This window comes from Vigna radiata, unplaced genomic scaffold (assembly GCF_000741045.1).
Source record: "Vigna radiata var. radiata cultivar VC1973A unplaced genomic scaffold, Vradiata_ver6 scaffold_83, whole genome shotgun sequence".
Lineage (NCBI taxonomy): Eukaryota > Viridiplantae > Streptophyta > Magnoliopsida > Fabales > Fabaceae > Vigna > Vigna radiata.
Window position 1 is genome coordinate 1,402,938 of NW_014543268.1, and position 27,370 is coordinate 1,430,307.

The window sequence follows — 27,370 nt, forward strand, 5'->3', positions numbered from 1 at the left end:
AAATAAATCATTTTATTACACTACAGGGAGCTGGGGAAGAGGGGAGGAACACTCCGCCAGAACACCTTAAAAATAAATTGTTCCGGATGAACTTCTCTCCGACCACTCCTGCACAATTTTCCCTAGACCTCCGAACGCTCCACGTGCTCCGTCCTCCGCTATCTCACCACGGTCTCGTACGCTCCTGTTCAAGCCGACCGGGTACCTGCTAGAGGTACTCCGACGCTCAAGTCAGTTTGATTAAAAAGGCAGAGATAGAAAGAGAAAGTAATAAGTAGGAATAAATGAGCATTCAATGTAACCAACCACCTTTCACCTTTGACCAGTATTTATAGTATTTGTTATGGGCCCTTGATTACCTATTCCTTACCATGGCCCAATCTCTGTCCCAACTCTCTTAATTACATTTTAACACAACCTAATTACCTTGCTTCCTTCTACCTGCAGTGGAGTTGTCGTGCGTCTGGTCTCTGTTAACTCTTGTCCGGCGCCTTGGCTCACACAGTGTGATGGTTCAAAAGGTCATACAGACACGATCAGTCGCTGTTAATTCCCGTCCGGTGCCTTGTCTCCTGTGCGACGCCGATACGGACCAAGATCATGCAGATGCTCGTGAAAACCCTTCGGTTTGGTTGGTAGTCGTTCGTCCTGCCTGATTTCGGGCACGGTTTGTCGTGCCCACCTGCCTGGGGCGCGCAGGTCCGTCGTTGTTACCATGAAGATAGCAACCCTCTATAAACCATAGCTCCTAACTACCGATCACGTGTATGTCTCGCGCCGGATACCTGGGGCTGATGGGCGTTCGGCTGGTCTTTGACTGGTTCTCCATGCTACATATGCAGGGACTCGCCGTAAGACACTGCCCGATCCTTAGGGTACATAAATGGTGAAAAGGAGAGAGGAGATGATTGTTGGAAGAAGAAGATAGCAGAAAAGGGAAGGGGGTGTAGGTTGTGAAATATGAAATGTGGCACACTGAAGGAGGAAAGGTTGCTTTTTTTTTTATTATTATTGAGTGGGTAATAAATATCTCTAACAGGGTTACAGTTGGAAATATAAAATTGAAAGGAGGTGCAGGCTGAAGTAAGTGAGGTGCAGGAAGAACCACTCTACGTATTTTCATGCAGGGGTGTGATATTCTATAGGCATTAACAACATTTGTCTCAATCCTTCTTGTCCAAATCAATTAGCCTTTCAGTTTAATGACGGCGGGTAGGTTTCATTTGTGTAAAAAAATTACTTGTTTATTTTTATGCAAGCTAATAATAAAGGCTTTTGTAATAATATTATATATACCTTTTCTGAAAATTTTTATAGGTCCGATGTTTTGGATACTTTGATGATTTTCATGAGACTCACTTATACCTTTGTGAGAGGTAAGTTAGTTCATTTATTGTTTTTTAAATCACCAAAAATTATATAAATTAAAAAAGATTTAGAGTGTTCTAATCTGTACAAAAAAACGAGTCCGTACAAAAAAGAATACATAGATCTTTAGGTATTCTTTTAATATACCAAATGAGATAAATATAAGTATCCACATAAACTATTCATAACTCTCAAAGAATAACTCTATCAATTTTAAAAGGCGAGATGTGTAGATGTAAGACTCGAATAAAATAAAAATACCTTTTATTTTTATTTTTATATTTTCAAATATTAATATTTATTTATGTTATTTTATTGGATGATAAAAGCGTTTCCTTTTTATGTAGGTCCTGTAACATCCCAATAAATATAAGTTGGAAACTATACTTATTTTAAGGAGTTAACAAAAACAATAAGATAGAACACTTCTTCTCCATGCCCGTGCTTTTCACGCCATTGATGTGAGCTTTAAAATAATAATAACTCTAGAAAGAGAGTGGGAGTGACAATGAGGGTGAGAGGGAACATGAAAGAGATGGGGAGAGGGAAATATAGAGAGGCAGAGATATTATGACTGATGTCCATTTCTACGTCATAATAGGTTTTAGACTTATTTACAAGTTTGTCACCGCGTTTTATATTATGACTAATGTACAAAACTACGTCATAATATGTCTTTAACATATTTACAAGTTTGTCACCGTGTTTCATATTATAACTGATATACAAAAGTACGTCATAATATATCCTACTTTTATTACAATCCTATTATGATGTACAACTTTTGTACGTCATAATAAGTCCGTCATAAAAACCCATTTTTCCACTAATGTACAGTTTGATTCATCGTATATTACATAGTTTCATTAATGTGAATCATAATTTTGATTTTTATTTTAATTCAAATTTAACCATTGTAAGACATTGTTTTTTATCGAATAATTTTCTTTTCTTTAGAATTGGGTATTCTTTTTTTTTTTGTTTATTTCTTTCTATTTTTTTAACAATCATATAGTCTAAACTTGTTTGGAATGTATGATAACGAAAATTATACAAATAAGTTTTCATATCCAACCAATAAATTGTCATGAAATAACTAGTTTGTTAAATATTTTATTTATATAACTCTTAGTTTTTCTTTTTTTTCCTTATATGCATCCATAAATAAACATATGGATATACGTATATTACATATTTTTATTAATGAGAATAATAATTATTAATGAAATATTTACCTATTCTATGAAACGGATAATTGCTTAACATTCTCTAAATCATATGAAAAAATAATTCTCTAAAAGAATTGAACATGTTACAATGATTAAGTTGTTCTTATTTTTACAACTTGTTTAATTTTTTTAATTTTAATTTTAATTTAACCATTTTAATTTAAATTTACTATTTACATTACAAAATAAATACTTTTTGTTTCATGAAATTCGCTATCCACAAAATGATGGTAATGAAAAATAATGCAGATATTTTTACACGTAGCATTCGGCTGTTGGATTTTCATTGCACATATATTCTAGGTAAGTCACTTAATGAGATATATAACATTAATGAAATATATAGCATTCATGAGGATAGAAAAGTTGAGACTAGTGACCACACAAAGTAATTAAATAGAAATGCAGAGTAATATGACTAAATTTACTTCTCAAGTTACATTACTAAAGTTGCATTTATCACAAAAAATCACTTCATGCATAGCCTATCCTTTCTACAATGCCATTGTGGCAAGGACTGAGGTTTATTCCAGTATTTTTGTTTCAATTTTATATATTATAAATTAAATATCATCCAACTTGATTTACGGTCTTGTGCGTGATTAAGTTTGGTTTGTTTTAGAACGGTTCTTTAAAGATGATTTCCCCGTAAATCACTAATATCTTGTTTATTTGAAAGGATTATGAGGAAAGTAATTAAGTGGATTTGAAAAGATTTGAACATTTTTTTTTTATTATTTGAGTGGATTTGGAGATAAGTGAAAGTAAATTTTTTTAATCTATCACATAAATTAGATCATACACTAATTCTCACAGACTTTACTTTATATTATTTTCAATACAGAAATATCTAGTTATGTGTGGGACATTCGCACTGGAAGAAAATTTTCTAACAAGAATTTAATATTCTTAATTGACATATGACTGCTAGAACAAATGTTATTTTTAAATTATATGATCAAAGTGATGTTATTCTGCCTTATTTGTTATTTGTTTTTGTAAATAAGTTGGACACCAATCAAACGGCATCCGATAAGTCTTTTCTCATATATTGCATTTATATATTAAATTGTGTTTAATTCTAAAGACTTACCATGTGCTAAGTTATTCATTCATATTTTCATGTATGGGGTTGTGATATTCTATAAGCATTAACAACATTCATCTCAATCTTTTTTGTCCAAATCAATTAGCCTTTTTAGTTTAATGAGTGCGGGTAGGTTTCATTTGTCTAAAATAATTACTTGTTTATCGGTTGTTTTTTGCAAGCTAATAATAAAGGCATTAATAATATTATGTATACTTTTTCCCGAAAATTTTTATGTAGGTTCGGTGTTTTGGATACTTCTAATCATTTTCATGAGACTCATCTACACTTTTGTGAAGGTAAGTTAGTTCACTTACTGTTTTTTAAATCAACAAAAATTATATAAATTAAAAAGGATTTAGAGTGTTCTAATATGTAAAAAATAGAGTCCGTACAAAAAAAGTACATAGATCTTTAGGTATCTTTTTAATGTACCAAATGAGATAAATATAAGTATCGACATAAACGATTCATATATAACTTTCAAAGAATAACTCTATCAATTTTAAAAGGTGAGATGAGTGGATGTAAGACTCGGATAAAATAATTTTTTTTATTTTTATATTTTCAAATATTAATATTTATTTATGGTATTTTGTTGGATGATAAAAGCCTAAATGAGATAAATATAAGTATCCACATAACGATTCATAACTCTCAAAGAATAACTATCCATTTTAAAAGGTGAGATGGGTGGATGTAAGACCAGGATAAAATGAAAATAACTTTTATTTTTATTTTTATTTTTATATTTTCAAATATTTATATTTATTTATGGTATTTTATTATTCTGTGCGCGAGTTTGAAGTGAAAGCTGCGGCTGCTACCCTACCCTCTTCCCTTTCTTTCTTAATATCAGGTATCCAAGATTTGGAAATTTTTTAAAGTCTTGGTTTTTTAGACTTAGGGGCTGCAATGCACTCTTTAAATCCCCAAATGACGACTAGTGTCAAAATATAGGTGCAACAAATGTTTCAATTTAGTTTCTTTTCAAGCTAGCTATGTTTGGTGGTGAGATTGGGGACAAAAATGTTTCCAAATTTTTGGTTTTTGAATTTACACTTCAAAATCAAAATTTCATTAAAGTTCAGGCAATATTTTTTAATATAAAAAGTGATAAATAGTACTTCAGAACTGATAATATTATAGATAAAAGGATATGATGATAATATAATAGATAGTATTGGACCACTGTCTCTCCACCACAACGATTCACAACCATAGTGTTGTCGGTGTCGTCTGTCTACATAGAGTAGCTAACGACATTACCGGCTACTATTGGCACCTTCAACCGCAAGTTTCAATTCAATGCTTCCTTCATTGATCTTCTTCTTCAGAGCAAGGGGGTTTCTTCTTCCCCAATGTCTATGGCCATTACAGACAGTTGAATAATGGTTTTCTTTTATAATATATATGGCGTTATTCATCTTCATATTTGCAATTTCCAACTGCAAAATTTATCCATTCTTGTGGACTAATGATAGGACGATCGGAGTTAGTTTTGTGTTGTTGATTCGCGTCTCTGTCTTGATTCATTAGCTGCTTCATTTGATTCGTGTTTATGTGTTGCATTCCTGAGTTGTTCATTATTTTTCATTCACTATCTTGATGATTTGTTTGATTATGTCTTGTTTTGATTTCATATTGTCTTGATCTGTTCATTGTTCGTGTTTAGGTTTTCATAATTCGTTCTATGTTTGACCCTGAAAATTTTTATGTATGTCCGCTGTTTTGGATACTTATGATGATTTTTTTTTTTAAATCAACAAAAACCATATAAATTAGAAAGGATTTAGAGTGTTCGTACAAAAAAAAGAGTTCGTACAAAAAAAAGATTACATAGATATTTAGGTATCCTTTTAATATACCAAATGAGATAAATATAAGTATCTAAGTAAACTATTCATAACTCTCAAATAATAACTCTATCCATTTCTAAAGACGAGATGGATGGACGTAAGACCCGATAAAATAAAAATACCTTTTATTTTTATTTTTGTTTTCAAATATTAATATTTATTTATAGTATTTTATTGGGTGATAAAAGCGTTTATGAAGTGGATGAAAATTAATTAATAATTGTGCTATTTGTAAATTTTGAAAATGCTATATAATATTGTTTGTATTGTTATTTCAACAAATTTCATTGGGCCTAGTTGTAATTGGTAGTGTGTGTAGTGTGCAGACTCAATTTGATCTCTCCTAGCCTAGAAAAAAAAAAAAAAAAAGCCTTGACCCTTAATTTGGCTAGGTTGTGTTTTATAGGTAGTGGGGCCACACTGGTCTGGATGGAGAGAGAGGGGTGGTGCATAGGCCTGCACGTGGCAGAGAGAGGATCAATCTTTTCATTTTTTTTTTCATCATTGACCAATAATATTGTTGTGATATTAATTGCACATGTGTGTGCTTGTTTAATTTGTTTTTTTTCTCATTATCCTTTCGGCTGTTAGGTTATGCATGGGTATGATTATTTTGTTTTTTTGTCTCATTAAATAGAATATCTCTCTACATCACTGTGCTGGTGGATTAGGAAGCCAAAACAAAAGCATGAGCAAGCCTTTGGAGTCCAGATAAGGTGATGGATTTAGTGATTTCATCAGTACTTAATGTATGGGAAATGTGCTATAATGTCCTTGTTTTGTGCTTAAGTGTCGATTGAAAAGAGAGTTAAATATGTACCGCGTGTGGGTGAGTGTATGGCTAAGGCCATTGCATGTGTACAATAGCGTTATGTTTTCATAGTCTAGGGTATACTATGTTGTGTCAAGGGGCTTTCGAATGGGGGTTGGTATCTTAGAAGGAGATGAACGTAGAGTTGGAAAGGAAGATAGTGGTTTTCAGGTTGGATGATATTGGGAAGGACAAGAGATGGTTGGTGAAGAAATTATAAAGTAACGTTGTATGGGTTGTTATGTGTGTGAAGGTGTATGAGTGTGAATAAGCATAACCTAGGGTAAATAATGGTGAGAGATAGTGAACTGGGAAGGAGAGAAAGTATAAGGTTATAGGTGGGGATGGAAGTGTTGTATGTGTGTCGTGATGTGTGGTTGTGAAAGTGACAGAGAGAAGAAGGCAGGATGGTGAAGGAAATTGTTGGTAGACTCGGGCGGCAAGGGTGGAGCGTGGTGAGTAGAATGGTTCATGAGAGCAAGAGGAGGTTGCGTCGGGTCATAATATGATAGTAATAAGTCCAGTTTAAAGGAGAGTGTCTTTATAGGTTGGAAAATTAGAAATTATACAAGGTGGGAGTAGCTGGTGGATCTACTTCGTTTCCTTGAGTAGCTTTGTTTAGCATCATAATATTTTAATAACTTTTTTTAATAATTTTTTTATAACGATACGTATTATTATTTTACTAGTCTGTTTAAATTTATTTTAAAAAAAATATTTGAAAGAGATTAATCACAAAAATAATTGTTAAAGAGATTTTTTTTTAAAGATAATATATGAGATTAAGTGTTTTGTTTTGTTGCCAAATGAGGTTATACAGGTGACATGGGAGACCATCTTATGTATACAAAAAGAACATGCAGAGCAATTACAAAAACTAACTTTTTATTTTACTTTATTAATTTCTAAAATTAAATATTTATTTATGGTGGGTTATGGGGTGATAAAAATGTTCAAGTGTAGTATGAAAATTAATTAATAATTATTTTTATTTTTATTTGCAAAATGGGTTAAATTAAGGTTTATAATTTTGTGCATTAATATTTTAGGGAGTTATCGTTGTCCTAATGGTTTGTGTGTGTATGGAATCATTTTCACCCTAGTTCGAATTCCTTTCGCGCCTAGAAAGGCCTTATGCTTATTGGTGGGACCCACACCGAGTCCACCATGATGCATGGAAAGGGAAAGTGGCGTGAAGTCGTGCTGTTGTGAGAGTGACAGAATTAATTGCTCTGTATGTGTTGTTTTTATTTATGTATTGGTCATTGATAACATAATGAAAGAGAGTGAGCATTTTTCTCTATTTTGCTTGTTTATTTTATGGATAATGATATTTAGACAACATTTTTTTGACAATATTTGAACATTGATTATGTGTCAATCTGTGATTGGTCAAAAATTATTTCACAATCAATAATAATAATCATGAACATTACTGTGGAATAATTTTTGACCAATCACATATTGACACATAATTAATGTTCAAATGTTGTCAAAAAAATATTCTTGTCTAAATATCATTATCCTTATTTTATTTTTCTTTGGACATTTATAATAAAGCAAAGCATAAAAGTCCAAAACATAGTGGTGGAAATGGTGGGCACAAGGGTACAAGCGTAGTGGAAGTAATGGGGTTATTAGAGAAGGCATGATGGCCCTAACATCGTTGATGGAGCTCATTGTCCATTAAGTTTATTTTACAAAACTCTAACTTTCAATCCTTCTTTTACGCATATAATCTTCTTTAACTCTTGAAATGACATTGTAGCTAATGATTTCATGAATATGTAAGTTATTACTTCTTGTTATTTATCTCTTCAAGTTTCACGCTTCTTTCCTTTATTTTTTTTAGATGAAATGAAAATAAATGTTAATATCGTGTTTTTTTTGTGGTTGAACAGGTTTTTTGTTAACTCGATTGTCGATCTATTATCTACTCGAATTAACATTTTTTTTTTTTACATTATCTTTAAATTTTTCAACAGATTTTTTAGTTAAATTGCATGTCAAACACTAAGGATACTACTACATACTTATATGTGAAAAGCACCACAACTGATTGTGTCTTTGAGAGTCAAGTACATACTTCTAATCATTCATATCTCCACTTTAGTCACTATCTCCAAACTCAATAAATTGGTAATTATTCGACTTACTATACAATAATCAAAAAGACATATTTTCTTTTTAGCTTTGACGCTCCAAATTTTCATTTTTTATTTCCTTTACATTAAAGTGAATTAATATGTTTCAGCAGTTGTGTATCTATAGTCAATTAATTTGCATTGTTTCAGTAACCATACAACACTTCAATAGATCCTTATTTCAAAGTTAATCTTAAGATGACTCGAATGATTCTAGAAACGAGGGTATTCGAGCCTCCTAGTTTGTTTGTTTCACTCAAATTTTATAGTCCGTAAATTTTTTGATCCAATATAATGGGAAAGAATTAGGAACCAATGACTTAACCTTACGTTATTAATTGGTTGTCTTCGGTTTCCTGAGGTTACATGTTTGGATTTGAGTTTATAATTTAAATTGAAACTTCCTTTCAGGCCAAATGTAAGTAAACTTATTGCTTTTAAGGAAAATTAGACTTTTTACCAATTTAAGTTTTCTAGATGTCCTGTATGGTTGTCTGATCAATTTAGAATCGAACAGCTTAACCAGTAAGTAATATCCTATAGATCGGTCGGCCGAATAATGCACACTAAGCAGTTAGTCTTAAACAACAATTAGGATTGATGATGTTAATCCAAATTCCATTTTAAAATCTACAAATATAGTCATTATTTTACTAATTTTGACATCAAAGTGCAAGTAATCTCCCAATGTAATCAAACGGAATGAAAAACGAATGATAATCAAGACAAATAGTTGAACGAATGAAACTTTCTGAGCCATACAAATGATAAGGGTTCCATAAAATTTCTCTTTTTTTTTCTTGTCGTTTGATCTTTCTTTTCCATTCAGCATTCAATGAGTATTTGATCCATAGTTCAATTACTTCATGTAGTTCCCATATTTTTCAGAAATTCCAGAATACGATTGAGTGTCCCATACCTATATAAAAACAGTTAGTTTACCACCTTCACTTCAAATAATAGTTACGCCAGTTGTTGTTATACACAAATAATAACTTTCAATGAACATGTTTCACTTACTCGTAAATCTCCCTTTGAGCCTCCTATAGCCAACAAAAAAGGGTTGTCTTCAGAGAATGAAACAGAATAGACAGGTCCCTAAAGAAACACCATAAAAAATTACATTAGCATCACTTTAACCATCGTACATACAAGGAAAAAGTCTCTTTAACAACTCTTTTTTGACAACTTTTTGACAACGCATAGCTGACAGTCTATGATTGATCCGTTTCAAATATTTTTTTAAAGATAAATTCAAACATATTAATAAAATGATGACACGTATCCTGTTTTCAAAAAAGTTAAAAAAAAGTTATCTAAGTATCATTCTCCTACATACAAACTTTGGGTGGGTGAGAACATTAAACTTACTACTCTTGGAGAATAAGAGGCCACACAAGAAGGTTGGTTGTGTGACAAATCCCAAAGCTTTACCTGCAACATATATTAGCAATTACAGGAGATAATTCCAATAACAAACAGCACCACCACTATACACAAACAACAGAAGTGCTTTCACTCTTACCGTTTCGTCCTCCGATCCAGTAGCGAGAAGCTGCATGAGGTCATTTTATGTGTTAAACTTAAGTACATAATTTATACAAGTTCTAATTAAAACGTTGAATATACATACATTAGGAGCTGACAGATTGTAGGATACTGATGTAACAGCTTTGCCATGTTCATTAGCATTGAACTCAGATCCGGAATCTGACTGGGCAGTCCGAACATCAATCAATTTAACATTACCATTTTCAAGACTCACCTAACAAGCAAATAAATTGCAATCAATGAAATGATAAGAATTATAGTCATTTTGGCATGTAAGCCTTAGAAATATGCCTAACACACCACAAAAGAGTGCTCAGAGTGTGGATCCCATGCCAAGCTCTCTACTTTAGCATTGAGTTTCCACTTACAACCATCATGTGATGGGGCCCTCCCGTCCTTCTGCAATATGTAGTATAGCATTAAAAGCCAGCTGAGACTTTCAAAGTTAAAATATATTTATTTTTGTTTGATCATTACGTACCACAAAAACATTATGATCAAACGAACCAGTAAGAAGAACCCATGGTGAATGGTGATTCCAAGCAACAGCTTGAACCTGTGAGAGGATAGACGGAATGGAGATAAACATGATGAGAGATCAATAAAAGTGATTCATTCAAAAGTTTAAAATAGTAGAGATCAATAAAAGTTTAATTCTTGCCTTGTCTGTGTGATCCGTCATCGTAATTTCACACTTCCCACTGACCATATCCCAAATCTTCACTTTCGTGTCAGCACTGGCACTTGCAATTATATTCCTATGCAATAAGAATAAAATGCCAATGAAGAGAGTTAAAAAGAAATTACTATATGATGTAGAAAACATTGAACAGAAAAGAAATAACAGCAGAACATAATTTGAAAATGTAATAAACCTGTACTCTTTGTTCCATGCAAGACCAAGTACAGAGTCACTGTGGCCATCGTTTTTGTATTTGGTTGGTTTCTACCACAACAATAAAAAGAACAAGTTCATATAAAATCCTTAAAACAAACTTTAATTGAGAGAAATGGCTACATACATATAATACGAAAACAATAAACAAAATATTTCAGAAAGATAGAGGTGATAGTGTAATTCCAAATGGACAGAAATTGACACGATGTAAAGCAAACCTTTTTTCCTTTCTTTTTCACATCTTCAGTGCTACCCAACACCATACATGGCTTTCCCTTTCCATCCCTTGTAATCTGAGAACAAGTTAAAGTTATAAGGTATCCTTCAAAAAGAACTCTACTTAAAGTTACAAAACAATCAGTGATATTTATTCACTTACAACGTCAAGGTTAAAAATTTCAATATTAGGTTCCATTGAACCAACAGCTAAGAAGTTCCCTGTGGTCATAAGGAAAATACATAAGATAAAAATATTATACAAGTAATACAAGTTGCAAGTGATGGCAGTGATTTAAGCCCATAGTTACAACTGAAATAGTAGACTGGTATCACAGGTATATAGCAAGGCTCACATTATAGTTCAAATGTGATACAAATAAGTATGAAATATTCATAGTTTTAGCATATAAAAATTGAAGTTAGAAAAAAACCCATCATTTACATATGAAAAAGAAAAGCATAATTACCAAAAACAAACAGTTAATACATGACAGATATCAAGCAAAGACACCACAGTTTTTTTACCTCTCTCTCCTCCTTGAAGGGGACAATCAAGCCAAGCTGTGCAAAGTGGCAATGCTGAAATTTCAATGACATGGTGAAGATACATGTTCTTTTCTCTATCCTCACGTATCCAAACCTGAAAGAGCATAAGCAAATTAATCATAAGTCTAGTAATGTCTAATAGGATATAGAAGAAAATTATAAAATACTTTTATCACAATAAACAATTTGGTTACCTCAACAACACCAAAACTATCCTCGTTATCACTACCTTCAACCTTTTCTACTCGAGTACGTGCACAAACAATGACAGAATCGGTTGGATAAATGGTCATGTTTTCAAGTTCCTCAGAATCAGAATCCTGACAAACAAACAATGTCATAAAAAACAAAGGGAACAGGCGGATAACAAATTAGTAGAAGTTTTGAACTAACATTTTGATCTTTGAGATATGGATCCATGTTGTTGTGTGGATAGTACAGATCATCACTGGTTTCATCCTCATCATCATAACGTTCCATGTGGAGGTCTTTCAAGCCTTGGATTACGTTGTCACATACTACATTATTTACTGGCAATGACTTCAAATCCACCACATCTTCATCTTTATTCGTACTCTCACTTGATTGGAGAGGGATATTTTCTTCAAGATCCTCTTCTTGAGAAGGATCGTCTACCAAGAGAACTGGTTTTGATACTCCTTTTGGTATCCATGAAATTGACGAAATCATTGCTTTTCAATACTTTTCTTTGCTGTCCCAGAAATTCTCACAACCAACAGTTCTAAACTTATAAGACTATTACTTCAACTGCTACACCACAAAATAAAGAACTTAGACAATGTAAATGCTTTCTTTAAAGATAAAGATGACGTGAATGCTTATGAAAAAGAAAACAGATTAACTCTTATAAAAATATATTTCAATATACTTTTGTTTTAAATTGAAATAAACACGTTGCTGATGAAAATTCCATACCCATGCATATCTTTTCATAGCTTCGTTAATGAGGCTTGCAGCAGAGTATAAAAAACCATAATTTAAGAGAAGAATCAGTAATAGAATTGCAGCAAAATTAAGCCTAACAACGTTTAAAAACCAACCTTGAGGTTATCACGATTTTGAACACTCTCGTTAAAACTGGCACGTAAAATCGCTTTTTGAGTACGCTCCTGGGAGTCGAACAAACTCGTATAAAAGGCGATCAGTTTAGTGTCGCTGACACTGAATTTCTTTCTTTCTAGGTCACTTTTTACGCACGTAAATTTATATAGGAGTGAATGAAAGAACTGAATGAGTATTATTTTTTTTATATACCTTTTATATAATTTTTTTTTTTGAGTTTATAAATCAAAAACTAAAAGATAAAATATCTGATATCTCGATATTGAACATATTTTCCTCAAATCTCAAAATTGTGATAGAAACAAAAACAATAAATCATATTTAATGATATAGTAAAAAATATAAGAAAATCGTGATGGCATAATATTTTACTAATATACATTAATCAACGAAAGAACAACGATTAAAAAAATATTAGAAAAATATAAAAACCTATTTTATAAATAATATATTATGTGATCAACTAATAATAATAATAATGATATAGCGAAAAATATAAAACAATCGTGATAGCATAAAATTTTACTGATTTTAAATTATTATATTATTTAAGGGTACTTTGAATAATACCAAATGGAAGTTGAAGAAAAATCAGTGCCAATAAGTGAACAGTGATTAATGTCCACGAAAGAATAATAAGGTTATCGAATTCAAGAATTTGGATATGGACAAGATTTCTCATTTTTAAACAAACAAATGAATAAGAAATTGAAATTTCAAAATTTTTAAATTTATAATGTTTGTCTTCAATTTTAAAATAAAACATATGTTTCAATGTTGTTCTTATATGAGAAAGAATAGAGTTATTTGTCATTTTAGATATCTAATATTTAAGTATTTCCAAAAAAAAAATGAATGGTATTTTTTAAGTATTTTTCATTTACACATTTTATACTTGTTTAGGTACGGAAATAAAATATATAAAAACTTAAAATATGTTTTATGGTTCTAAAGTTTTTTAAATTCAAGTTTTGTTTGCCTAAATTTTGTTCAATTTTCTCCCCTCAATTTTGAAATTCATTCATTATCCTCGTATTTTGTTTAAGATCACATTTCATGTAAGTTTTATCCAAAATTATTTGAAAGAGAAAAGTTAATAAAATTAAAAATTAGAAAAACAAAAATAAAATATTTTTTATTAAAAGCTTTTTTTCAAAATTAAAATGAAGTATATACTAAAAATGTATTTTGTCCTGAAATTAAATGCCCAACCACACTGCCATAAAAATAGCAAACAACCAAATAAAACTAAACACAGAAGATAATAAAAATATTGAGCATCCTTTGAATTCTATTCGAAAATAAATAAATAAATTATAAATATAAATTAAATTGTCAATTAAATCTATAACAAATTATTAATTAAAATAATAATTAAAAAGAATAAAATTGAAAAAACGAAAAGTGTATATATTTATAGATATAGCCATAAAAAAAATTATTTATTGAAATAAAAATATATTATAAGGAAATAATTATTTTATTATGAGTAATTATTTAAATTTTAAAAAATAGTTACTAAAATGATAATAGAATAATTTTTTTTTCTAATGAGTAATTATTTAAATTCAAAATATTACTGATCATAATGATAAAATTAAAAATTAGTTTTTTTATTCTGAATAATTATTTAAAGTTAAAAAGTAGTAATGAAGAAAGAAAAACTGGAAAAACAAAAACATCATCAAATATATCTTTTTTATATATAGTAATAAATAAATTATTTTAAATTTGATTTTAAAATTATTTAATTTTAATTCATGTTTAAATTGTATAATTTGATTCAGTTATGCATAGTTCTAGCTCAATTTGATAACTTCCTTACCGCCACTCACCCATACTAGCACCCCAACTTCTCAAAGACTTTTTTAAACTTTTAACTTTAACTAGAGAGACCTATATGTAGGAACATCCTATTTTTTTTATGCGTAATTTTGTTTAGAAAAAAAATATTAATTTATCATTATATCTTACTAGATAATTTACTTGTACATTAAATTTTTTAATGAAATATATTTTTTTTTATAAAATATATGCATTGATTTTAAAAAAGGATAATGATATTTAGACAACATTTTTTTGATAACATTTGAACATTGATTACGTGTCAATCTGTGATTGGTCAAAAATTACTCCACAATAATGTTTATAATTATTATTATTGATTGTGAAATAATTTTTATCAATCATATATTGACATATAATCAATGTTCAAATGTTGTCAAAAAAATGTTGTCTAAATATCATTATCCTTTAAAAAATTATGTATTGAAACAAAGTTTTGTTTTATATTCTAATTATTAACTATAAAGAGATTTTGTTTTAAAGTTCTTATACATGGAAAGTAATAAAGGGATACTTGATTTCATTGTCGTGATTTCTATTTGTATCTTCGTTTCCTTAAAGTTAGCACTACCGTTTTTAGTGTAATAATATTATGGTTTTGAAAAGGCTTAAATCCTTAATTCGTCCCCATGTTAAGAGAAAATTTCCAGTTTAGTATCCGCTTTTAAAAGTGTATACATTGGGTCCTCATGTTTTGTACTTTGTGTCAATTTAGTCCCTTTGAACCATCAATTTGGCTTGAAAATTGCAAGTGGATAAGTCATTTTGAGTTGCAGCATGTTTATTAACTGTTTGAACGTTTGGACACCTTCCAATTGCTGTTACAAACTTGTTTGAAGCCATCAATTTGGCTTGAAAATTGCAAGTGGACAAGTCATTTTGAGTTGCAGCATGTTTATTAACTGTTTGAACGTTTGGACACCTTCCAATTGCTGTTACAAACTTGTTTGAAGTGTCATTAATTCACTAAATTGACACAAAGTACAAAATATGGAGACCCAATGTATACACTCCTAAAAACGGGTACTAAACTGAAAATTCTCTCTTAACATGAAGACCAATTAAAGATTTAAGTCTTTTGAAAATATATAAATTGAAAATATGCAATTATAAATTTATAAAAAGTAAAATGGATAGTGTAATTAAAATTAAAATCATACCTCTGAAAATACAATATTATTTAGGCAAAGTAAAAATTTATTGTATAAGAAAAACATATATTCATTGTAGTTAAATGGTTTATTTGAGCAAGTCCAAAGTTTAATTTATTTGTTGTTTGTTGGAATTTTGTTCGATTTAGTTAATAAGTTTTTTGGATTGAAACCTAAATAGATATTTTCGGTATTTCATTTTATTAAAATTTTGTCAAAGATTATGTTAAAAGGATGATATCCTGTGACCCTAAAAAATTTAGATAAATTTCTTCAAAATTTCTTCAATTGTTACATTTTTCATCTCAAACTCACAAAAAAACGCATTAATATGAATATCACCCAAAAAAATTCAACTAAGGTAACTCCTCTAAAACCTAAAAATAGTGATTTTCAAATTAACAAATTATAATACCATAAAAAACAATATATTTATATACTTATAAAAGGATACAATTAAAATCATTTGCTTCTAATGAAACAAAGAACTAACTATTTATTTTGCTCACAACAAAACTCAAGATTAGGTTTTAGTTAGGTGCAGACAAAAAAATTGGACTTATAAGTAGATCTTAGTCTAGAATAAACCATTTTGATAACATTTTTGATAATTTTTTTGAACACAATGATCATTTTATTGGTTTATTTAAATTTATATTTAAAAAAATATTTAAAATGAACCAATCATAAAATGTTGTAAAAAAATGATTAAAAAATGTTGTTAAAAGGATTTTTTTTTTTTTCAAAACGATTTTGATATTTTGCTGTACTAGACGGTTTCCATAGTTGAATTTGGTCAGAGGCAATCTTTAACAACTTTGACTAGACCATTTTGATATTTTTCTTCAGTTTCTTTAACTTTATTATATTGACTGTGTTTTGACTGTATTTTAAAGAAAGTTAAGCAAGGAAGGTATTCAGTTAACATTTTAAAAAAATATATTTTTATTTTTTTATTATCTTGTATTATTATTTTTAGATAAAAATAACTATTTTAAAAATCACATAAACTTTTCATATTTAATTAAAGATACAAGTAGGTGCTAATATCTTTCTCACATAACCAATACTCGTACTCAAAATCAAATCTTGTTTCCTAAACCATGCTTATTATTTTTCGTAACTTTAATACCAAAACAGAAACAAAAGATTTAACACTCCTTATCTTTTATGTCAGCCAACATTCTTTGGTTTCTCTAAGTTTCTCAGCCTCTCGGATGCACATACCGATTTCTCAGCCTCTCTAAGATTCTTCTTCCTCTCTGTCACCCTTTTGTTCCATCGTTATTTTTGTGTCTGTATCAGCCTCATCTTTGTTTTTTTTTCTTTCTTGTAAAACGTTCCCATCTCAAGGTATGTACTGGGTTTTTGTTTGAATTGATCTTAATGTCTCAAAGCTTTTAACTTTCTAGATTATAGCGCCTGATTTGCTAAGTTGATGGTGGATTGTGTTGCAGCTTTCCATTTTTCCTCTTCTGACCACCACAAAGATGTTCCGAACAGAAGATAATAATTTCTTGTTGTCGTGTTCTGTTCTGTATGCCATCATTTAATCAGTTTTCATTGATTTTTTTTAAGTTGTTATTGATCTGAGTGAAATGTTGTAGTGCTTTCATGTTTATATATTTATAAACCACTTAATAAATATGATGTTCGTCTAGTTTGTTTGGCTTATCTGCTGACTCAGTTTTGATTACTCTTTTGTCTTGCCAATTTGATGCAATCAAATTCTAATGAATACCCTTCAGATTTATTTGACAAGTCCATGGTTTCCTTTGTTGAAACGGAATCAAGGGCATTTTTTTCTCCATTGTACAGAAAAAATGGGAAGAAGAACATATATGCCTAGGGGATCATATATATTTTCTTTGCCGGTTTCCAAACTACTCAACTGATGTAGGAAAAATCCATTCATTATTTTTGTTTTTTTCTGGGGAATTCATTATAACATTGTAGTACTTCTATCCTTGTTTAAAATAACTGTAAAACCTTTTTGATGTTTTTAAAAGATTGTACTGTTGGATATGTTCTGAGAAAATCAGAAGCACATAACTCATGTATCCCCATATATATGTATCTTGGCAACTGTTTTTTATATATGTGGTGGCTATCACTGATGTTTGAGTCTTTAAACCTTTACTGGTCTGTGTTTAATTTTTTTGGGGAGTGAGGTTGGCTCTCATTGATGCTTTGATATGTTGTGAATAGTCATAAGGGTAATGGATCGCAATTCAAAACCTCTACATATATCCACTGTCAACATGTCATTTGATTTTATTATCCCTTTTCCTCTTCTGTTTCTTTTTCTACCACTTTTAACTTTCTCTTCTTAAAATAATCTTTTCTTAATCAACATCAACTACTTTCCAATCTCATATAGTATTTAGTAGTTTTCGATTCAAAGCAAGGAACCAAGAGTGTTTCTCCTGATTTTTCTGGTTCTCAATTTAGATTTTTAGATTATGCTTTAGTGGCTTCTATTTGTCAATTCGCTGCAGGATCTGGTAAAAAACTATGATCAATAATAAGGAAGAACAGTGACAAGGGTAAGTGAGAGAAAAAAAATCTGGATATACTTTTTATTCTACAGATATGATGTTTTCTTGTTTCAGCATTTAATCATAGACATAAGCCTTCAATTGCTATATGTTTCTTTGCAGAGGTGTTTCTATTATGTTGTTTAAGTTGGGTTTGGGTTTGGGTTATTTTGTTGTATAATTGGCTATCTTTTGTTTGTACTTCTATTATTATATTTCTCTCATGGTAAAATGAAAACCCATGGATTAGTCCTCACTCAGGGTTTTAGAAATATTTGGTCTTATAGACTTTTTTGGCTCTAATCCACATGAACCAAGACTAAATCTTATAAAATGAGCTGCTTTAACCGTTCTAGTAAGGAAGTAAGAAAACACTCAAACATACTTCTATTATTATGTGTAATGAATATGATGAACATTATTTAGAGGAAAGAAACCTAACCTTAAATAGGTAAAGAGGAAGAGAGAAAAACGGTAAAAAGGCAAACTTTCTAACTTAACACATGGTATATTTAACAACCCTAACTAACTTTATTACATTGTTTAAACCGTTCTTTTTGTTTTCAGGATAATGTATTTGCCTTTATTTTCATGTCCGGTGTTATGGCTTGAAAGGAGAAAGAGTTTAAAATTGTAACTGAAAGAAATTGCATTCGTGATACTCTTCTATGCTCGTTTATTCAGGTAAGTCAGTGCTTAAACCATTCTCTTTGTTTTCAGAGTAATTTATTTGCCTTTATTTTCGTGTTATGGTTTGAAAGGAGAAAGAGTTTAAAACTGTAACTGAAAGAAATTGCATTCATGATCAATCATCTGTTTAGTATGCCATTGTTATTATTTCTCTTTATTTGAACATATAATTAGGTTTCAATTTCATGATACTTAGATTATTAGTAGAAATGGTAAAAATAAACAGCTATTATTGATTATATTGAATTTAGTTTTCATGTGTTATTAGTATAATTTATTATATTGCTGATCAGATTTTAAACCCAAAACCGAAAGCAAGGTTGTTAGTGCATTGGTTCATCTTCTAGGTAAGTGTCTTTAACTGTTATTACCTTCATCCATAATTGGATCCTGCATCCTGTGTATGAATGTTTGAATAGAATGTCGTTGATTCCACTGCTTTTATTTACATCCTCACTCATTATTCATGCTCATCCCTCAAATTTCCAGAATCACCAATTATCATCTTCCATTCTTCAACATAGATTCCACTTTCACTTGACCAAAAAATACATCAGAATCACACAAAGTCAACTCTTTCTCACTATAACATCGGCATCATCTTCCTGATGCCAAAAGGAACAAAAAGGGGGAAAAGACCAAAATGTGAAATCAAAAAGATTGTTCCTCTTAAACCAAACCAAAATCATAACACGGTTCAAGGTCTACTTCCACCCTTCGTAAACCATCAAGGTTAATCTTCCTAACAGTACCAATAGAAAAGCTAGAAAAGGGGAAATCCCAAAATCTCACCCTTTCGGCCACGCCGGCGGCTGTTTCGGCTGGCCACGGAGGTTCGCGGCAGCGCTGGTCAGGAGGAAAATTCCTTTCCTTTTGGTTTAAAGAGGAGAAACCCTCTGCCGCGGATTGCTAGAAAAGAATGGAGCGGCCCCTGTTTTTTTTTTTTTTCGTTCTTGCCTGAGGAACAAAATCCTAAGGGTGTTTCATCCTCCACCTCCAAGCATTTTATCCTGCACCTCCAAACTTTAATAAAATTCCAATTTTAACCTTAATTAAAAATGTATTTTAATTTTTAAAATCTGTTTAATCTTTAAAAGTGGTCAAAGATTCCAGTGCACAGTTTGAATTTCAGAGAGAGAGACAGAGTGTGATGATATTGAATTTGAGAGAGAGAGTATCGACACTCTCACAGAACACCATTATTTTCCCAGCATCCTTACTCTCACAGCACCATTACCCAGCATCTCTCATCTCCTTTCTCAAGCTCTTTTACTTTCTTTTCCACACAGCAGCCACCACTGTTCGCAAGGAAGCTTTTTTTTTTCTGCAACAGAGGTACAAAAAACACTGGACCAGATTCTTCAGATTTGATTTTTCCTTTGTTGTCTTGTGCACACTTTCATTTTAAGATTTTAGTTTCTTCTTTGCTTTGTGTTTCCTAGTGTTTTCCAGAGTCAGTTTTCTTCCTCCGGTTTTCTTCCCGGTTCAAACCTTCCAGGTTGGTTCATGTTTTTAATTTTTTTTGCTGCTTTTTACATTTTTTTAGATATAAATTGGATGATTAGAAATTTTTTAGATTTGTCCGTTTATCTATCCATGCTTCAGTTATCCGATACATGCCTTACGCGTTTTTTTTTTTAATTTTGTTTTACGATTTTATTTTATTTATTTTTGGTTGTTTTTATTTAAAATGAATTGTTTGATTTAAAATATTTTATTATTTAATTGTTTTTTAAATAATTTATTATTTAATTCTTTTATTTTAAATAGTTTATTATTTAATTGTTTTATTTTAAATAATTTGTTATTTAATTGTTTTATTTTAAATAGTTTATTATGTATATTAATATTTAAATTTTATGTTATAATTATTTTAAATATTCTGTTTTAATTATTTTAAATTTTCGGTTATAATTATTTTAAATATTCTATTATAATATTTTTAAATTTTGTGTTTTAATTTATTTAAATGTTTCTGTTATAATTATAAACTTTCTTTTTAATTTTTTTATAGGATGACGTTATTTGATTTTTTTTAATAAAAGTGTTATAATTGAATTAAGGGTAACAGAGTGGGGTGCAGGAGTGATGTAGGGGTGTAGAGTCAAGGGGTGCAGGGTCAAGGATTACAGAGTTCAACAAAATGCATGCTTACTGATTGGACAAAATGGAGGTGATCTTAATGCTGGCACAGAAATTCAGACTAATCAAAATATTAAACTCTTAAACTATTAATTAAATAAGGGTATTTTCGGAAATTGGAGGTGCAGGATGAAATACTTGGAGGTGGAGGATGAAACACCCAAATCCTAAAAAAAAGGGTCTGGGCCTTGGCCCACTTCCTTACCCCCATATTCCATCCGTTGGACATCTTTCTTATACGTTTTTTTTGTTTTTCTTTTCTTTCTTGCTTTCCTATTGTGATGCATACCCCTATATTTCCATTCACTGTTTTTATAAAAAAATATAAAATAAAAGACAAAAAATAAAAATATAAAATAAGAAAAAGAGATAAAATTAAAACTATATAAAATGGTTTTAGAACTCCTGACTGTATCTTTCTTTCTGGTAAATAAATATAGTAACTAAATATAATTTTCAATCTCTTGTTTTATTTTTGTTTAAATATTGTTTTTCTTAAATAAAAAGGATAAATTATAAAATTGTAAAAAATAGTTTATTGTGTTTAATATTTGTTAATTACTAAATGTAGCTGCAATTTATTTCTTATGTTTAGACCTTTCTTTAAAAATACCCATGTAAATAGTATTATTACTTTTAGGTAAATATTACTATTATCCTATATTTCTTTAAAAAAATTAAATATTTACAAATTTCAAACAATCAAACAATCTTGGTCAGAACTACGTGATCCTTATTTTTCATTAAGGGTGGAGAAACATATGAGTAAGTTAGTTCCTGTGAGGTTCACTCTCTAAAAATCTAAAATTATCCATAACCCTTTTTGAACAATTTTTTCAAACAATTTTCTGAGCAAACTTTCCAAATAGATTTTCAAAAAGAACTACTTAATCTTGATTTTTCATTTTGCACGAGAATACATAGGAATAAGGCCAATTCTTGTAGAACTAAAAAGAAACTAAAAATAATATTTTGTTTCTTTAGATGTTGTTTTTCGGGAATAGTTAAACATTTTCTAAACCATATCATTACACGTATTTAATTATTAAGGATATTGTCTTCGGATACACAAGATAAGGTGCTAATATTTTTCCTATGTCTGAGTTTCGAATATAGAGTCTAGTTTTTGCATAACATGTCTTCCTTTATAATTATTTTGTAGTTTTTCAGTATAAACTATGGAGGCTATTTCAAAATTTCTTGTTCAAACTCGCATGTTTTTTGATTCGTTGTCCCGATTTCGGTTACGACATTGTGCAATATATATTTCTATTGAATAGTACAACTTTTTTACAAATTATTAATTTATTATAATTTATGAAAAAAAATATATCTATATAAGTTTTACATACTAGGATAAATACTTAAAAGTGGTCTTAGACTAATGATATGTGCTCTTTAATATTCTAAAACTACTCAAAAATATGAATATTAATTCAACATTTTTCTTTAATCTAAATGTTAGAATGAGATCTACTGTTACAAGGGAGGAAGGAGTTTAAATTAGGTTGATTATTAATTATTAGGTGTATTTATTATAATTAATTATGTCTTGTGTAATAAATACATGTTATGTGGTTTGTATTAGACACATAATTCAATCATGACATATACAGGAATTAGAGTCTAGTTTTTTAGTTTCTTTAACCATTGTCTCTGCCTTTTACAAGCATCAACTAACCGTTGGCGATTATAAATTTTTTTGTCTTTCAACACTTATATATAAGTATCTTAGTCTTATTTTCCTAATTTAGGTTCTATGCAAGGCCTCTTTCACTATTGTCCATTGTCTCTGTCTATTGTCGGCCTAGTTTATCCCTTTTCTTTATAATAAAACATCATTCTCCTTCAATTACTGCTGTGATCAAGACCATCTTTCTTTGGCGATCAATGACTGTGACCTAACTCGACCGACCATGACCCAACTCGGCCAACCATGACCAACCCTGATCTAACTCGACCGATCATGATCCACCTCAATTGATCGTGCTTTGACTCGACTGATAATGCTTTGACTTGGACGGTCGTGCTTCGACCCGATCGACAGTGTTTCGACCCGACCGTGTTTCAACTCGGCCAACCATGCTACGTCCCGATCGACCATGATTCGTCCTGGTCGATGTTGCTCCAACTTGGTTACCTCACACCCCAATTGTGCGTGTTAAAGTAAAATCATGAATTACAAATTTATAGGAAATTAAGCGTTACATATGGGAAATTAGGATGATTGATTTCTAATTATTAATATATTTATTATAAATGATTTTGTATTATACTATAAATACTTGTTGTTTGGTTTGCATTAGACACAAAATTCATTTAGAACTTATATAATTTTATATTAAGAAATAAAGATAACATTTTTTTGATAAATAATAGAATTAAATTGTGTTTCTGAACAAATATTATAATCTTTATATTAGTATTGAATCAATGAGATGGATAATTGTTAAACATGTTCTAAATCTTGTGAAAAAGTAATTCTCTAAATGAATTTAGTGTTACAATAATTAAGTTGTTCTTATTTACAACTTGTTTAATATTATTTTGTTTTTTATTTTAATTTAAATTTAACTATTTTTGCAACCATTTGTTTTGTATTTAATATGTTTATTTTTCAAGAGTCTATTCATGGCTCTAGCTCTTTATAGGTGATTTTTTTTTTTCAATTGTTTGTTCCATTATTTTATTATCACATTCGTTTGTGTTTTGACTTTATTTTAATAAAAGTTGCACAAAGAAAAATTTTCATTTCAACTACATTCAAGATTTCATCGAACACATAGTCATGAGATGACAAATTTGTTAACTCAATCATATTCTAAGTTACATTTATTTCTTCCTGTTAACATTTTGAAAAAAATTATGCTTAAATTATTTAAATTAAATATTGAAACCTTTCCATACCATTATCATATTAATGAGTCATTTACCCATCTTTTATAGTAAAGAATGGTTAAATGTATATTTAAAAGAAGTGATTGTTTTACTTTGATATACACAGTAAATGTTAACGATTGTTTCTTTATGCTTAAATTATTTATATTAAATATTGTTAAAGAAACTATCGTTAACATTTATGCTTAAATTATTTATATTAAATATTGTTAAAGAAATTATCTTTAACATTTACTGGGTATATCAAAATAAAACCATCACTTCTTTTGAATATATATTTAACCTTTCCTTACTAGAAAAGATGGGTAAATGACTCATTAATATGATAATGGTGTGGAAAGGTTCCAATATTTAATTTAAATAATTTAAGCATAATTTTTTTGGAAGGGAATTGAGCATGTTAACATGAAAACAGGAAGAAATAAATTTAACTCAGAATATGATTGAGTTAATAAATTTGTCATTTCATGACTATTTGTTGGATGAAATCTTGAATGTAGTTGAAATGGAAATTTTTCTTTGCACAACTTTTATTAAAATAAAGTCAAAACACAAATGAATGTGATGATAAAATAATGGGAGAAACAACTGACAAAAAAATCACCTAAGAAGGGATAGAGCCATAAATAGACTATTGAAAAAAAAAATATTAAATACAGACTTGCAAAATTGGTTAAGTTTAAATTAAAAACAAAACAAATTAATTATTGTAATATGTTAAATTCATTTAAAGAGTTATTTTTTCAAAAGATTTAAAGGATGTTAAACAATTACTCGTTTCATTGATTCAATACCAATATATAGAGTATAATATTTGTTCATAAATACAATTTAATTCTATTATTTATCAGAAAAAATTTACTTTTATTTTTAATTTAAAATTATATAAGTTCTAATTGAATTTTGTGTGTAATGTAGACCAAACAATTTATAATATAATACAAAATCAATTATAATAAATACACCTAATAATTAGGAATCTATCATTCTAATTTCCCAAATTATGTAACGCTTAATTTTTTAGAAATTTGTATGAACATAATGGTTAACTTATTGTTAGAGTTGCCAAATTCAGAAGGGTGCAAAAAGCACCATCAAGGTGTGAGGTAGCTAACTTGAACACGGTCAACCAGAACAGAGTCCGGATTGACCTTGTTGAAGCATGGTTGGCTAGGTCGAAGCACGATTGGCTGAGTCCGAGCATGGTCAGCCGAGATGGATCATATTTGATCAAGGTTGGTGACGGTCGGTCAGGTTGGGGAACGGTCAGTGGTTGCCAAAGAAAGCTGGTATTGATCTGAATAGTTACCGGAGGAGAAGGATGCTCGATCATAAAAAAAAGGGACACACTGTGGCTGACAGTGGACATATGCAGTGAACAATGAACAATAGTGAAAGAGACCTTATATGGAATTGAAATTAGAAAAGTAAGACTAACCTACTTAGACATAATTGTTTAAAGACAAAAAATTATGATTGTCGATAGGAGGCAAAGACAATGGTAGAAGAAACTCAAAGAAGAAAACTCTGATTTTTGTATATATTGTGAATGAATTGTGTATGTAGACCACATAACATGTATTTATTGCATAGATATAATCAATTATAATAAGTGTTATTAGAATCAACCTTCTTAATTTAAATTTGTAAGTCCCTTGTAATGGTTGATCTCTTTCTAACATTTTGATTAAAGAAAAATGTTAGAATTAATATTCATATTTTTTTAGTTGCTTCATTATATTAAAGAACACACACCATTAGTTTAAGATATTTGTAAGTATTTACTCTAGTATGTAAAACTTATATAAATATATTTTTTCCATAAATTATAACACATTAATAATTTGTAAGAAAGTTATACTATTCAATAAAAATTTATATTACATAACACATACCACATAACATATGTTTATTACATAATACATAATCAATTACAATAGATACATCTAATAATTAAAAGTCAATCTTTCTAATTTAAACACCTAATTTTGTAGAAATCTTATTCATTCTATCATTTAAAATAAATTTAAAAAAATGTTGAATTGATATTCATATTATATTATTTTTTTAGTTGTTTTAAAATATTAAAGAAACTTTTCATCGGTCGTAGATCACTTTAATTATTTACCCTAAATAGTATAGTAGGTAAAACTTATATCGATATGTTTCGGATGGAAAGCCTGAGATAAATCGCGACCTCCCCGAACTAACGACAACGTTTTTCTCTCTTGATGTGATACTATTTTGTGGACCTTTACTTCTCTTACCGAACGGCTGCCACCTGCAGGTTAGCACTCTGACGCTCAAGTTAGCAGAGTAACAACACGAGTAAAGTAATATACCGTAAAAATCCAACCCTTTACCTGACAACTTACTCTCCTATTTATAGGCATGTGTGTTTGGATATGGGCTGTAACCGCCTATGTGTAGTGGCCCACGATCCCCTGAACCTCGCTTCATTAGCGTAACTGCTGGTACCCACCTCCCACTCTTCAGCGAACCTATTGGTTTCATGCCCTAATATCTCGCCGAGACTTTCGCTCCCATCTCTGCATGCCAACTCAATATGTCAAGCCCCGAACACATCGTCAACCTTCCCGATCTTGCTACCGGCGTGCCCGATCCACCTGGCTCTTTCAGTCCTAGTGTTACTCATCCTTTTATTCCACTTGTAAAACCCGATCTAATCATCGGTCCTCCCGACCATACTGCCGGTGCGCCCGATCCTCAGTACCAGTTAATACTTGCGAATGTTTAATTCATTTCTTCATACACCCGATCACACCACCGGTGTGACCGATCATCTGGATGCACCTAGTTTCCTTATTACACATAAGCCCCCCGAGCCCCAAGCGTTCGTAATACGCGAAGGGGTTTGCATATGTTACTTCTCGCCAATTTGTAATTTTGAAATTTGGATTAATGAGAGCCATACGATGAGTGTGGAGTCGACGGTTCAGATGTAATGACCAGTTTTTTACCTAGAAATTGGAAACGTCACAAAATATGCACCGTCAGATGATACCTTCGTGAACGGTTGTGATAAGCTGTCGAAACCGCTTTTTGTGGCTATAAATAGAGGTGTGGTCCCTTGGCATTTGTCTGTTCCTGTGTTTTGCTGCTAGCGCTCCCCGATCAGTCAACTTGCCAGCTCGGTCGTCTGTCCAGGTAAATGTCTCTATCTTCTCAGTCATCCAATAGGTCTAGTAGGGAGGGGCGGGGGTATGATGATGACGGAGCAGGCACTTCGTCATCGTCTGATTCTTCTTCTTCCACTTCGTCCCGTTCGTCCGGGAACGAGGTGGCTTTTAA

At 30.3% G+C, this 27,370-nt stretch overlaps 2 protein-coding genes across 14 annotated transcripts in view; one reads left to right on the plus strand and one right to left on the minus strand.

Moving 5' to 3' along the window:
* Positions 1-9,185: 9,185 nt before the first annotated feature.
* LOC106754041 (uncharacterized WD repeat-containing protein C17D11.16-like) lies at positions 9,186-12,402 on the minus strand. The gene is made up of 14 exons (XM_022777831.1): positions 12,106-12,402; positions 11,907-12,032; positions 11,692-11,806; positions 11,327-11,385; positions 11,166-11,240; positions 10,925-10,995; positions 10,711-10,807; positions 10,531-10,605; positions 10,350-10,448; positions 10,132-10,263; positions 10,024-10,053; positions 9,870-9,932; positions 9,519-9,596; positions 9,186-9,417 (listed from the first exon to the last, which is right to left on the minus strand). Exons 1-14 carry the CDS (start codon positions 12,400-12,402, stop codon positions 9,358-9,360), a joined length of 1,377 nt encoding a protein of 458 aa, XP_022633552.1. The 3' UTR covers positions 9,186-9,357.
* A 4,526-nt stretch (positions 12,403-16,928) lies between these two features.
* LOC106754119 overlaps positions 16,929-27,370 on the plus strand; it is an 18,515-nt gene continuing 8,073 nt past the window's right edge. For 2 of the 13 annotated variants that reach the window (XM_022777842.1, XM_014636090.2), the window contains exons 1-4: positions 16,931-17,144; positions 17,249-18,337; positions 18,896-19,012; positions 19,312-19,365. The gene's annotated coding sequence lies outside the window, so the exon portion shown is untranslated. Of the gene's footprint in view, positions 17,145-17,248; positions 18,338-18,895; positions 19,013-19,311; positions 19,366-20,307; positions 20,354-20,460; positions 20,517-27,370 lie in introns of all 13 variants that reach the window. The other 11 variants (XM_014636084.2, XM_014636089.2, XM_014636085.2 and 8 more) reach the window with 10 other exon arrangements.

Bases quoted from the DNA above. Each gene is read 5' to 3' on its own strand.
- LOC106754041 (XM_022777831.1), bottom strand. From the start codon at position 12,402: ATGATTTCGTCAATTTCATGGATACCAAAAGGAGTATCAAAACCAGTT. The intron at 10,264-10,349 runs GTGTGTTAGGCA...TTTGCTTGTTAG, and splicing joins ACTCTGAGCACTCTTTTGTG to GTGAGTCTTGAAAATGGTAA. The intron at 9,418-9,518 runs GTAAGTGAAACA...GTTTTTATATAG, and splicing joins GCTCAAAGGGAGATTTACGA to GTATGGGACACTCAATCGTA.